The sequence below is a fragment of the Ichthyophthirius multifiliis genome (assembly GCF_000220395.1).
Source record: "Ichthyophthirius multifiliis unplaced genomic scaffold scaff_1120509250926, whole genome shotgun sequence".
NCBI lineage: Eukaryota > Ciliophora > Oligohymenophorea > Hymenostomatida > Ichthyophthirius > Ichthyophthirius multifiliis.
Genome location: NW_004086367.1, coordinates 4,503 through 19,536, shown reverse-complemented (window position 1 = coordinate 19,536; position 15,034 = coordinate 4,503). Strand labels below are relative to the sequence as shown.

The window sequence follows — 15,034 nt, the reverse complement described above, 5'->3', positions numbered from 1 at the left end:
TTTTACTTAAAAATATTTAATATCATATAAATATTTAATAAATTTTTAATATTTTATTTATTTTTATAAATTAACAAAATATATATTTTTAATATTTATAAAAAAAACTACTAATTTCTTATTTCAAAATTTTTTTTATTTATATATTATTAAAATTTAAACTTTATATTATTTATTTTTATAAAAACATCTATTTAATAATTTTTTTTTAATAATTGAATTTTTTTTAATACATGATTGCCTAAATTAATTTATTTATATTTATTTATTAATTAATAAATGAAAAAAAAAAATCATTCTTCCAAACTATTCCATTTTGGTGTTTATAAAATGCCTACTATTTCTTAATTTCTCTCTTTTTAACTGTTTAATTATTAATCTTATAAATATATTTACTTTGTTTTTTATAACTTTATTTGACATATTAAAAATAAATGTAACGATAATTTTTTTTTTTTCTATACTCGATATTTTTATGCGAAAATGCTTTCCAAATATTAAGACAAATTTTGTTTAATTACTTTTTTAAATTTAATTTAATAAAATAATTTATATAAGTTTACCAACTTCATTATCTTATTAATCATCTTCTTCAGGATCTTATGGATTTAATTTTTTAATTTAATAGTTGGCAAACATTCCAACACCTGTAATTAGGCAGGCACCAATCATCCAGTCATGATATAAACTAGATTTTTTGCGCAAATACTTTTTTTAGTTTGTTTGAAAATAGCTTTTCATATATTTATCTTATGGTAGTTTTTTTAATTTGAAAAATTATACAAATATATTTATCCCCAAAATAAATTTTTATTTAAATATAAATATTTATTTAGAAAATTTTATAAATAGATTTACATTTATAATAAATGTGTACTTAAGATTAATTCGAAAACTAAGAAGATATTTCAAATTTAAAACTAAAAGTTAATTTTTTAAGTTAAAAAACAGAAAGGATACAAATAGAATCTGTTCTAAAATACAGAAGATATAATGATAAAATTTAAAAATTAAAATAAAATTTAAAATCATTAAAAAATTAGTTTATAGAAATATCATATTTAAATTATCAATTAAAACAAGAAAATTATGATTTAAAAAATTAGCTTTTAAACAAACAGTCAGATTTTGTCTAAAAAAAACACTAACTTTAAATAAATAATTTCATTAATTATGATAATGATTCTTCTTCATAAAGTGAAGATATTGATGAAGAATATTTTTCTAGTATAAACTAATATTAAAGCCATTAATCATCATCTTAATAATTAAAGGAAAAATACGAAAAGAATTTATAATATTTAAATTCTTTTAATTAATAATAAAATAATGATTAGAATAATAAATCTATTAGTCTTTCAGAAATTAATTTTACTTCTGTTGATTCTGATTTATATCCTATAAATATTGATAACATTTAATAAAAAGAAAATTTTAAAGAAAGTAAAAAATTAAATTAAAAAGAATAAGAAATTAGTTTAATGGAATAGTTTTATATTATATCTGCTGATCCAAATAAAGTTTTTGAATAATGTAAAGAAAATAACTAGGTAAGGTAGGATTATATTAACTTTTTTTAATAACAAGCAATCAATTTTTTATATAAAAAAAAAAGAATTTAGCCTCAAATTTTATTTAATTATCCCTAAAACAGTTAATGTAATTAGCAAATATCTAATACTATTTGCTAATTTGCTTTCTCTGAGGAAGTTCCAGTTCAAATGCTTAGAAAAACATTATCTTTAAGTGATTTGAATGAGTGAATAGTTTTAATTATATATTTTATTTTATTATTTCTAAAATTAATTATTTAAACTTCAAAAGGATAATATATTAAGGTTCTAATTTTGATAAAAATAAAGATTGCTTTGTTTTTACTATTAAGACTAATGAATCATTTGAAAAGAATATGGAAAAAAGTGAACTTATGGATTGTTTCAATCCAAATAGGCTTTTATATTGCATATGTATATAAATAAGAGACTTTTTAGATTAAAATAAAAACGACTAATAAAATAAAAAAAGGTATTTTAATAATAATATTACTTTATTTATAAAATAAAAGATTTGATTTTTTAATATATTTATTCAAATATTTAATCTTTTAATTCTTTTATAATATATTGTTTTAATTATATAATAGCTTTTTTTTAATAGAAATTTTTGCAAATATTAATATTTTTTTTTAACTTATTTTAAAATATATATATAATATAGAAAAATAAGACAAATGGGTTTTATTACTCATTAAATGTTATTTATTGCTTTGTAACAAAATTTCCTCATATAAAGTTTTATTTAAATAGTCTTGAAAACATAATAAGTAAAAAAATATATAAATATGCTTAATAAAAATTTTTATTGAAAAGATGAAATAAAAATATAAAAGCTTCAATTAATAAATGAAAATATAAACTATTCGGAAATAGATTGTCTTTTTTATAAATAAATATAAGATAAATTATAAGAAAAATTAAAACATTTCTAATCATTTAAAATAAGAGATTTCTAATAATAATTTCCTTTTTAAATATGGAAATTCCATCTAAAATTGATTCTCATAATTTAGAGCATTATTGGGGAATAGTTTAAATATTGAAGATATTTTCTAGAAAATTTGAAGTTTTTATATATCTTTACTTGTCTTTATTACTTGAAGAGTCTATAATATTTATAAGTATAAACAGAGCTCTTTTATCTTAAGCACTGTATGTAATTAATATAAATAATAAATATTAAAATTAATTAAACATATTTTATAATCAGGCTATTTTTTCATTCGCTCATTAAGCCTTTGAGATGGCCTCATCCTATTTTATTTACCGTTCCAAGTTTTCTTTCTAATATTTATGATTCCCCTGTTCCTATGATTATAGGATTGAATTAAGTTATTAATAAATAAAACATTTTTAACTGATAATTATATACTATTATAAATTATTATTTAAATAGTCATATTAATTTGTCAAATAAAATAAATATCATGCATTATATAGTAATATTATTTTTGTTAATCTTGATGAGTTGAAAATTTTAAATATTAAGAAAGTTTATTATTTATATTATAATTTTATTATTAAAATTTTTATTTAAAGGAAATTTATAAATTGGAATTCTTTAAATTAATCAAAAATTAAATAGAAACAGAGTTCGTTAAATTTAAAGCAGATTTTAGTGAAAAATATGGTTATTTTATTGTTTTAAATTAATATTTTATTATTTAAAAAAGCTTAAAATATAGTTGATAAAACAAGATTAATTTTAAAAGAAAATATTTTAAATTTCTTGCCGGAATAACCTATTTTAAAATATAATAAGTATGGATAAAGTGTTGTTGATTTTAAGTAAATACATGAATAAATGATTGATGAAAAGGGATATAATGATATGTTTTTAGATAAATTAATTAAAACATAAATGTTTACTTATTTTTTATAAGAACATTATAAATTTTAATGAAATGTAATTAATTTGAACTATAAAAAAATTTACAATTTAATTTTAAAAATAGCAAAAAAATAAAAAAAAAAATTATTTTAAATTTGTATAATTATTTTTAAATATATTAAAATTATAAATTAATAAAAAATATTATAAATAATAATATATATATAAATTAATATATAAATATATAATAAATAATATATATATATATATATATTATTATATATTTTATATAAATTTATATTTATTTATATATTAATTATTATTTAATTTTTTATTAAATAGTTAAATAATTTATTTACATATAAGGAAAAAAGTTGTAATATTAAAATTCAATTTTTAAAAAAATATAAAAGATTTTAATAAAATCTATAAAATTTAAAAAAATAAAGTAATAAAGTTATTAAAGACAAACAAAAACAAATAAATGATAAAATATATTATGATTATTAAATTTTAAAGTTTATTTTTTACAATATTATTTAAAATTAAGAATTATATATAAACCTTTTTTTCAAAAAACTATAAGAAAAATATTTTAATATTTATTGTTCACATTGTTTTTTTTATTTTTAATTTACTTTTAAAATCATTATAAAAAATACAGTTATCAATTTTTTGTTAAAAAGGATTTGAAATAAAAATTACAAATAAATAATATTTAAAAGTTTATTTTAATTATTTTTAAATATTTTATGGAGAAAAATATATTTAATTTACGTGAAATATTATTTAATGGTATAATTTATAATTATGTTATTAAACTGTTTACTATAATTTTTTATCTTAATATATATTTATAAAATTATTAAAAATACATTTTATTTTTGTGTATTTTAGTTTATTTATATATTTTAGTTATGTCTTAAAATTTATTAATATTTTTTAGCAATTACAAAAGTTTATTTATTTAAATAAAAAATATATATTATTAGCCAATATTTTTATAGCTTTGTATGAAATATTTGTAAAAAAATTAATATTTTAAACTCTTATATAACTAAAATATTATTACCATTATTTTAATAAAAAATCTATATATTTTCTCTTTGTTTTTTAAATTAAATAATTAATATCTATTTTGTATATAAATAAAATAAAATTTAAAATAAATATATATATATATATATTTTAAATGAAACTTAAAAGATTTTTACTCAGATATTATCCTCCAGGCATAATTTTAGAATATGTACGTTCAAATGGAGAAATGGAAAACAAATCTATTGATTTATTAAACTTATCTCAAGAGTAAATAATTTAAAAAAAAATACTTAATTAAATATTTTAAAGAACTGATGTTGATTAGCTCGTAAATGAAATAGTAATGGAAGAACCAATAATAACTCCAAACAGAAAGCCTTAATTAAAAGCTTTAATTCAAAGTAATATTAAAAAACAATAAAGTACTAATATTACTTATAAATAAAATAAAAAATAAAGAATTAATCGATAAATTAGAATCGAAAAAAAATAACATTTTCAATTGTAAAAAACCTTAAAAGCTCATGTACTACCTTTGACAAACTGCGCATTTAACAAAAACGGGGACAAATTTATAACTGGTTCATATGATAGAACATGCAAAATATGGGATACAGAAACTGGAGAAGAAATTTTTACACTTGAAGGGCATAAAAATGTTGTTTATTGTATTGCATTTAATAATCCTTTTGGGTAAAAAAAAATAATATTATTTTAAACAAAAATTAAATAAAATAATTAAGTGATAAAGTAGCTACTGGTTCATTTGATAAAACAGCTAAAGTAAAAACATAATAATTTATTAAATATGCATAAGCTATATATCACTCAAAAATTAAAAAAAATAAAGATATGGGACGCATTAAGTGGAAAACTTATAAATACTTTAGTAGGACATTAATATGAAATTGTTTGTTTGACATTTGATCCATAAGCTTAGTTGTTAGCAACTGGTTCAATGGATTAAACTGCTAAATTATGGGATGTAGAAACAGGCCTTGAAATATTTACATTAAAAGGTCACACAGGTGAAATAGTATCTTTGAATTTTAATGCTGATGGCGATAAATTGTTAACTGGGTCATTTGATAGAACTGCAATTGTTTGGGATATTAGAACTGGTTAATGTATTCATGTACTTGATGAACATACTGGTGAAATATCTAGTACTTAGTTCGAATTTACTGGAGAATTTTGCGCTACAGGCTCAATTGATAGAACATGCAAAATATGGGATATTGCAACGGGCAAATGTGTTGAAACCCTTAGGGGACATGTGGATGAAGTTTTGGATATTGCTTTTAATTCAACGGGAACAAGACTTGCTACTGCAAGTGCAGATGGGACGGCTAGAGTTTATAATATTAATAATGGAGCTTGTATAGGAATTTTAACTGGTATAATTTTTTGTTTTTTGTTTTTTTCATTTAATATATAATATAAGGACATGAAGGGGAAATCTCAAAGATTTCTTTTAACCCTTAAGGTACTAAAATAGTAACTGCTGGATTAGATTGCACTGTAAGAATTTGGAGTGCTGAAATATGTGAATAATTATAGGTTTTGGAGGGACATACTGACGAAATATTTTCTTGTTCTTTTAATTATGAAGGAGATATAATTATTACAGGTTGTTTATTTTATCAAATAAATTGCTTATTTTTTAAATATTTAAATAAAGGTTCTAAAGATAATACTTGTAAAATATGGAAAGATTAACCAAATTGAAATTATTTAATATCTATATTTTTCAGTGAGAATAATCTATCTTTAAAATTATTATATTTATTTAAAACTTTTTTTATTTTATAATATTTTTCATTTATTGTTATAATTTCAAAATCTAATGTGTGTTATATTTAGTTTTTTCATATATCTTAAACTTCTAATTTATATATTTTATTTTAAAATAATTTAATAAAATATTTTTAAAAGTTAATTATTTTTTAAAAAAAATTGCAATTAGTATCAAATCTATTAAGCATATATTTTTAAATTTATTTGAACTTAATATTATAATATTATAGTCGATAGATTTTCCGTTAATGTTTATTATAAACATTATGTAGAAAAAATGAAAGTTAATTAGAAATTTTATATAATTTATATATTTTATAATTAAGTTTTTAAAAATAAATAGAAAAAAATAATGTGTTAGAATTATATAAATTATAAAAAATAGCTAGATATATATAGACTAAAAAATAAAAATAATTTATATAAATTAAATTATTATATTTAAAAAAAAAGAAATAGAAAATAATATAATATTTATAATATTTTATATAATTAAAAATTTAAATAGAAATGATATTTAAGTAATAAAAATAAAAAAAAATATATAGTATTATGAAAAACAAAATAAATTTATATATTAATAATTAATATTTGCTAAATTTAAATAAAATATAAAAATATTATTAATTATATTTATAAATTTAATTTATAAATCAATGTTAAAATTATTATTTTATAAAGAGTAAAATTTCTATTAGAAAAATTATTATTATTATTATTATTATTATTATTATATTATTATTTTTACTATTATTATTATTATTATTATTTTTATTATCAATATTTTTGTTCGTTTTTAAATATTAAACTATGAAATTTTTTTTTATTTTTTATTTTAATTATTCGTGTTTTTCTAAATTTTATTTATATTTATATACATATCTTTTTAATATATCATTTTAATTTTAAAGTATATTTAGAATTATAAGTATTATAAATAGATAAATAAAATGTTTAAATTTTTTTTTTTATTATATATTTTTTCTTAATATATTAAAATTTAATGCATTTTTTTAAAATCATAAACCCATATAGGTCTTTATGAATTATCTGCTTTATAAATAAATTAATTTATTAATTAAACAAAAGATTAAAAATTACCAATATAAGAGTTAATTGATTTATTTGACTATTATTTTGCGGTATTGATTGAAGAATAATAAAATAAGGATAATATTTTTAATAAATAAATTTAATTTTGCAATTAAGAAATTGTTTTTAGGTAATTAGAATGTAATAATCAACTAGCAATTTTTAATTAAAATAAAGCAATTGCAACATCTTTAGCAACTTAAAATAAGTAAGTAATTTAATAATAAAATCAATTAAAGTAATAATAAAATGACTACACTAAATAATCCTAAAGTCTTTTATAAAATAAAGATTATACAATAAAAAGTTTTGAATTAAATAAAAAGAAAATTCAAGTTTTTAATAAAGAAATAGATAACTTAATATAAATTCTTCCTTAGTTTTGGAATTAGGAGAATGAATATAGTACTTTAATTTAATTTTCAAATATCTTATTTTTGAAATCATTAGAAAATAATGCTACTATCTTAATTTAACCAATTTTTAATATATTAAACTAAAAAAATGTTTATTATTTAACTGATAGTTTACTAAACTAAATTATTGGAATCTTAAGACAAATATAAAATTAATAAATTTAAAAATTAAAAAAAGACGAATAAGATAAAAATGAAATAGTTACTTAAATTGATTAAAAAGTTCTAAATCTTAAAAATATAATTATATAACTGGATAATTAAATAACAAATCTTTAAACTTCCATAGACTATAATTAGTAATTAATTAATGAAAAAGTAATTATTATGAAAACTGCGTAGGAAGAGTTTGAAAGAAATAAATAAATTGGTCTATAAACAGTTTAGTAATTTCCTTTATAAATCATTATTTTTAATTATTTATCTTTTTTATTTTTATAATTTTATTTAAATTATTTTTATTTTTTTAATTATTTATGAATAAGGTTATGCAATAATTATTAGAAATAATATATTTAAGGCTATGAAAATAGAAAAGAAGAAATTGAATTGTTAAAAGCTATGGGGATATTAATAAATAATAGAATCGGATAAATATCAGAATAAGTTCTAGATAAATTATTTACTAATAGCTATGAGGAATATTAAAACAAATCTTAATATAGCTATTAAAAATATTAAAAGTTAAATAAATTTTTACAAATAAAATAAAAATAGATAAATGTGAATTTAAATTTAGAATATGAAAAACTATTTTAAGAGTTTATTTGAATATTTTTTGTTTAATTATTTATATTTATTTAATCAAATTATAAAAAATGTTATTATATTTTTAAAAAAAAAAATTATAAATATAATTTTATTACTTATTTATTCAATATTAATTTTCAAGAATATCATAATAGTAATACATTCTTTTAATTTTGATAAATATTAATTTTAAAAATTATTAAAAAAATATATATAAAAATACTATCTATATTCCAATTTTTAATTATACTTATATTTTTCTTTTAAGTTAAATTAATTTAAAATTGAATTTTTATAAATATTTTGTTATATATATATAAAAAAACAAAATTATTTATATAAATATATTCTTTATTTTATTTAAATAAACAATATATGTAGATTATATTCAATATTTTTATAGTTTTGTTATTTTTTTGCAATATATGAAAAAAATAGATTATCTATTATATAATAAATATAAAATGACTTTTTAAAAAAATCAGAATTAAGTATTATCTGTTAAGAAAGGTTTAAATATTTTACTTATCTTTGTCATTTATTAAAATGATTATTCATATTATTAAAGAGCAATTTGAAATAAGATGGTATATAAGTTATTATTGCATATATATATTTACATTTAAAGTATTTTAAATGATAATAATTTATAATATTTTACACATAAAATTCGAAATTGCTAATTTATATAATAGAAAAAATAATAAAAGATAATATTTTTTTTTAAATAAAGTTGTATTCTAATATTTAATTAGCAATAATTATATAACAAATATTATATTTTTAAATATTATTTTCATATTAAAAATAACTTTATTCTTTATTGATAGATTAATTTATTTACTTTATGATTATATTATTTTTAAAAATTTATATACTATATAGTTATATTATTGTTTTTAAATTTCATATAAGTATCCTTAAATTATAAACTTTTTCCTAATAATTATATTTATTATTATTATTATTATTATTATTATTATTATTATTATTATTATTATTATTATATATTATTTTTTATATTTTTTTTAATAGTATTGCATTTTTTTTTTATATTTTTACATATTTTAATTTTAAGTATATTAAATATTATATTTTTATTTAAATGTTTAAAATTTATATCATATCTTTTAATTTTTTTTTTTTATTTATAAGAATTTAACATTTAATATTTTTATTTTTTTATTATTATTTATAAAAAATATCTTATTTGTATTTTTTATTTACTATTTTTTTTATATTTTTTAATTTATTTTAATTAATACATTTAAATTTAATTTTTTTTAATATTTATTAATTTTTTTTTTATTATTTATTATTCTTTATATATATTTTTTAATTATATAACTATAATAAATATATATTTATTACAAATTTATTATTTTAAAAATATTTTTAGAAATTTCTAATATATATATTTATTTTTTTAATATAATATTTATTTATGATAATTTAATTTATATAGTATAATATTTATTTATGATAATTTTTTAAAAATTAAATAAAAAATATACATATCAAGAGAAAATATGATGTTTACTAAATCTACTTTAATTATTTCTAAAAACTTAAATAATAAATTATTTTCAAATTTCAGTTAATTCATAAAATATAACTTTGAAGATGCTTTAAATTTTAAAGCATGCCTGACCTAGGATGAATTATAAGTATTTCAAAAATGAATTAATATGTTTATTTTTTTAATTAATAAATAAAGATAATGGAAAATGCACGCCAATTTTCTTAAGACAAGCTTTAACCCCGTATAAAGGATGCTTATAATCATGAAAAATTTGATGTTAATATTATGAAAGAATATGGTTAAATGGGTTTTTTAGGCTGTACTATTTAAGACTATGATTTACCTGGAGTATCATACACAGCTTATGGTAACATAATACATTTAATTTATATGTTTTTTCAAAATCAAAACAGGATTAATTAATAGAGAAGTTGAACGAGTTGATAGTGGTTATAGAAGTGCTTTAAGTGTTTAAAGTTCTCTAGTAATGCATCCTATAAATGAGTTCGGATCAAAACATTTGAAAGATAAATATATTCCAAGATTAGCTACAGGAGATTTAATTGGTTGCTTTGGATTAACAGAACCTAATCATGGTTTTTTTTGTTTTATTTTTTCCTTTAATATATTTTTATATAAAAAATAAGGATCAGATCCTGGATCTATGGATTCATATGCTAAAAAAGATGTATTTTTATAATTAAAATTAAATATTAAAAATAAAATAAAAAAAAAATGATTTTATATTTTTTTAAAGGGTGATGATTATATCTTAAATGGATGTAAAACTTGGATTACTAATTCCCCAATCGCAGATGTATTTGTAGTATGGGTTAAAGACGATAAAAATGATATAAGAGGTTTTGTATTAGAAAAAGAAATGAAAGGATTAACAGCCCCTAAAATAGATGTAAATTATTAATATTAACTATATATATTTAATTACTATTGTAAAGGGTAAACTTTCATTAAAAGCATCAATTACAGGTTAGATAGTTATGGATGATGTAAGAGTCCATAAATCTTAAATGTTAGATGTTAAAGGTTTAAAGGGACCTTTTTCATGTCTTAATAATGCTCGTTTTGGTATTGCATGGGGAACTTTAGGAGCAGCAGAATTTTGTTTTCATGCCGCCCGACAATATTGTTTAGATAGAAAATAATTTGGTGTACCATTAGCTGCATTTTAGTTAATTTAACACAAATTCGCTGAAATGTAAACAGAAATTGCATTGGGTTTACAAGCAGTTTTATAAGTAAATTTAATTATAGTTTAATTATAAAAATCAAATAAAATTAGGTTTCACGAATGAAAGAATAAAAAACACTAGCACCTGAAATGATATCATTAATAAAAAGAAATTCATGCAGTAAAAAAACATTATATATATATATATAGATATATATATTAATTATAATAAAAATTTTATTCTATATTTGATAATTTTATTTTTATTTAGTGAAATCAATTAAAATATGTAGAGATGCTAGAGAAATTTTAGGAGGGAATGGAATTGCTGATGAATATCATATTTAAAGACATGCTATTAATTTAGAAACAGTAAATACATACGAAGGTACTAATGATATACATGCCCTTATTTTAGGAAGAGCTATTACTGGAATACAAGCATTTACAAGAAGCTATCCATGATTTAACCTACTACAATTATATATATTTATTTTTTTATAGTTTAATATATTTTATATATTATATTTATTCAAAATTAAATCATTATTAAAATTAATATTTAATTATATAAATATAAGTCATAAATTTAATTTAATTATTAATTATAAAAAAAAACTTTTATAAAATTTAATATTTGATTTAATATAAAAATATATAAAATTAAATAAAAAATAATAATTTTAAATAATTAAACTAAAATTAGTTTAATTTATCAATAAATTTTTTTTCAATATAACTTTTACTGTAATAAAAAATATGCTATAAATTTAAGAAGTTTTATTTATCATTATATATCATATTATCAATATAATTAAATAATAATTCTTGCAATTTTTTACTTTTTCTAACTGAAATATATATGAGGTAGTGTAATTATATATATGAAAAAATTATTTTAAAATAATAAAAACGTTATAACATATATTAAAATATTATAGAAATAAGCTTCAATAATATAATAAATAGAAATAAATAAATATTTTAATGCCCATAAAAATTATAATTAATAATATTAATAATTAAAGTTATTAATAAAATATATTTATATATATTCATTAATATTTTTATTTTAAAATTATTAATTATTTAAAAATATTTTTTAATAATATTAATTAACTATATGATAAATATTAAAAAAAAAATAATATAAATTTAAACAGAAATAACAATTAAAAAAATAAATGATAATTTAAAGAATTTTTAATAATAAATTTTTACTTAAAAAATATATATATAAATATATATATATTATTTATTTATTTATATATAAAAAAATATTTTATTTTTTGTTATAAATATAAATAATATTTTTTTATTTTTATTTTAGTATTTTATAAATTATTATAAATAATTTTTAATTTATAAATAATAATATATTATATATAGTGATATTAATTAGAGGAATTTTTAGTATCGTACATAATTTGTATTTTTAATAGGAGTTAAATTTAATTAAATATATTTGATAAATTAAAGTTTGTAATACACTTTGAATACAATTAAAGAAATATCTTTATATTAACTATGATTAACATCGTATTTTTTCGTATTTGTAAAGTTTATTTTAATAAAGAAATAAAAAAAATTATTTTTGATTTATTGCGTAGAAATTTAATATTCAGAATTTCCTATTTTAATTTTTAAATGTTTTGGTTCAATTTGACTTAAAATAACTCAAAATCTCAACATCTTATTTTATACCTATATTAATGATAAATTTACTTTTATATATTCTTTTAACTAAATATAATATGCTTTTATTAAACATACTAAATATTTAAAAGGAAAATATAATTGGCTAATTGATTAATAATTTATATATATAGACAAAACATTTATATTATTCTTCAGAAAAAAGAAAAAAATAATATTTCAGCCTCAAAACTAATCTAATATTAAACAATTACCCAATATTATATTTCATATAAATTTATTAAACATATTTTAATATAAAACAATAATATATATTTATCTTTTTTTTCAAATAAATTATCATCTATAAAAATTTAAAATATAATTCAATATAATATTTTCATTTTTTATTTTATATAAATTTAATAATAATCTATAATAATTATATAAAAACTAGTATAAATTCGTGAATATTTTTAAGAAGTATAATATTATCACTCGACTAAAAAATATATAAGAATTTTATATTTTTTAATTCTCTAACTTTGAAAATTTTGTTCAAATAATTTTTTTATTTTTCTCACATTAATTTTTTTAAACCTCTAAATTCTTTTTTTTTTTAAAATAAAAAAAAAAAAACGATTATTAAGGATAAAAATTTATATGAAGAAAGACCTAAAGAAAGCTTCAGTCTAGCTCCTTGACCAACCGATCCTAGAAGTTAATAGCCTTCTGGAATTCTCCTTCCATAATCATGAATATATTCAAGAAAGAAGGATAATTCTATCTATATTCTATGATAAAGCCCTAAATATTAAAAAACAAACGAATTCTAATTCCTTAGTTTAAAACAGGAGAAAAATAAGAATAAGATTAATTTTTGAGATAAATTGATTTTTCATAAAATGAGTTACCAAGTCGTTTCCTATATTATAAAATTACCATAAAGGTAAAAAAATAAAAAGCATATTGAATATGATGGCAAATGAGACTAAAATAGGATTATTAATTTATTATAGGTAAATTTCATGTATTTTTTATGATTCTAAATATATATGTTAATATTTTTTTTCAAAGAAATTCGAAAGTTATTTTTATATATGCTTTAGAATTTCGAATTATTAAAAAAATATGTAATTTAATTATTATTGTAATACTATAAAATGCTGATGTAAATTAAAAAATTATAATAAAAAAAAAAACATAATTATATATTTTCGATATTTTAATATATGATTTGATAGGATAGTTTATTTAGATTATATTATCTTATGATGAACTAGCAAAGTAATAAATTAATATACTTAATCATTATAACATATTATAAGGTATATTTTAATTTACTTGATTAAATGTATTAGTAAAATTAAAATTCAGTATATAAACTACAAGAGTAGAAATTTTTTTAAAAAAAAATATTTAAATTTTAATACAAAGACAAAAATAGATAGAATCAAAGTTTTTTAAAAAAATATGTTAATAATAATAAATTAAAACTAGAAATAAGTATCTACAAATAAATCTAATTTATATATATATATAATATAAAAGTTATATATCATTTTTATTTTTATGTATAATTAAAAAATGAATCTTTTATGTTCTAAAATAAAATATTTTTTATTATTTTAATAAAATAAATTAAATAATTACATTAATCTTAGATTTTATATTATCAATTTTGCTAAAAAAAATGTTTAAATTAACAGTAAATTCATTTAATTATCTTTACTATAAATTGATTAAAAATTAAAAAAAAATATATATGTAATATGAAATATATAAAATAAAATAATTAAATATATATAAATAAAAATATAAATATATATATATATTTATATATTATTATATATATATTTTTTTAATATTTATATTGTTTTTTATTTTATTTTATTTTACTTTTAATTAATTTAATTTTTTTTTTTTTCATTATAATTATATAATTTCATTTTTTTCTAAATATTATTTTATACATTTATTTTTTTAAAATATTTTGTTTTATTTTTTTTTCTATTTTTTTTTATTTTATTTAATATTTTAATATATTTAGAATTAAATTAAATTTTTTATTTTATTTTTGATTGTACTTTATATTTTTATATATTAGTTATAATATATTTAATATTTTATTTTTTTACTATTTCTTTTTCTTTTATTTTTGAAATTTCTTATTATATTTTTAATTATTGATTTAATTATTCTTAT

General features: G+C 15.2%; 2 protein-coding genes across 2 annotated transcripts, besides 19 other annotated features; both read left to right on the top strand. All coding sequences in view use genetic code 6, as the record gives it.

Annotated features, from left to right (window-relative positions):
* Positions 1-2,439: 2,439 nt before the first annotated feature.
* Positions 2,440-2,476: a microsatellite.
* Positions 2,477-3,572: 1,096 nt separating this feature from the next.
* Positions 3,573-3,656: a microsatellite.
* Positions 3,604-3,700: a microsatellite.
* Positions 3,645-3,701: a microsatellite.
* Positions 3,659-3,725: a microsatellite.
* A 929-nt stretch (positions 3,726-4,654) lies between these two features.
* Positions 4,655-6,357, top strand: IMG5_113790 (WD repeat protein; the record flags this gene model as incomplete). Its single annotated transcript, XM_004034733.1, has 7 exons — positions 4,655-4,695; positions 4,738-4,829; positions 4,950-5,121; positions 5,172-5,211; positions 5,279-5,825; positions 5,873-6,058; positions 6,110-6,357. 7 exons carry the CDS (start codon positions 4,655-4,657, stop codon positions 6,154-6,156), a joined length of 1,125 nt encoding a protein of 374 aa, XP_004034781.1. The 3' UTR covers positions 6,157-6,357.
* A 570-nt stretch (positions 6,358-6,927) lies between these two features.
* Positions 6,928-7,003: a microsatellite.
* Positions 7,004-8,031: 1,028 nt separating this feature from the next.
* Positions 8,032-8,067: a microsatellite.
* Positions 8,068-9,435: 1,368 nt separating this feature from the next.
* Positions 9,436-9,498: a microsatellite.
* Positions 9,499-9,902: 404 nt separating this feature from the next.
* Positions 9,903-9,970: a microsatellite.
* On the top strand, positions 9,969-11,771 carry IMG5_113780 (hypothetical protein). Its single transcript, XM_004034732.1, has 8 exons — positions 9,969-10,150; positions 10,201-10,372; positions 10,419-10,601; positions 10,653-10,693; positions 10,763-10,915; positions 10,962-11,261; positions 11,306-11,375; positions 11,466-11,771. The coding sequence occupies exons 1-8, from the start codon at positions 10,013-10,015 to the stop codon at positions 11,657-11,659; spliced, it is 1,251 nt and encodes a 416-aa protein (XP_004034780.1). The 5' UTR covers positions 9,969-10,012; the 3' UTR covers positions 11,660-11,771.
* Positions 11,772-11,838: 67 nt separating this feature from the next.
* Positions 11,839-11,885: a microsatellite.
* A 535-nt stretch (positions 11,886-12,420) lies between these two features.
* Positions 12,421-12,445: a microsatellite.
* Positions 12,426-12,508: a microsatellite.
* Positions 12,428-12,515: a microsatellite.
* A 2,082-nt stretch (positions 12,516-14,597) lies between these two features.
* Positions 14,598-14,659: a microsatellite.
* Positions 14,626-14,688: a microsatellite.
* Positions 14,629-14,686: a microsatellite.
* Positions 14,660-14,727: a microsatellite.
* Positions 14,686-14,753: a microsatellite.
* A 50-nt stretch (positions 14,754-14,803) lies between these two features.
* Positions 14,804-14,868: a microsatellite.
* Between the last annotated feature and the right edge of the window lie 166 nt (positions 14,869-15,034).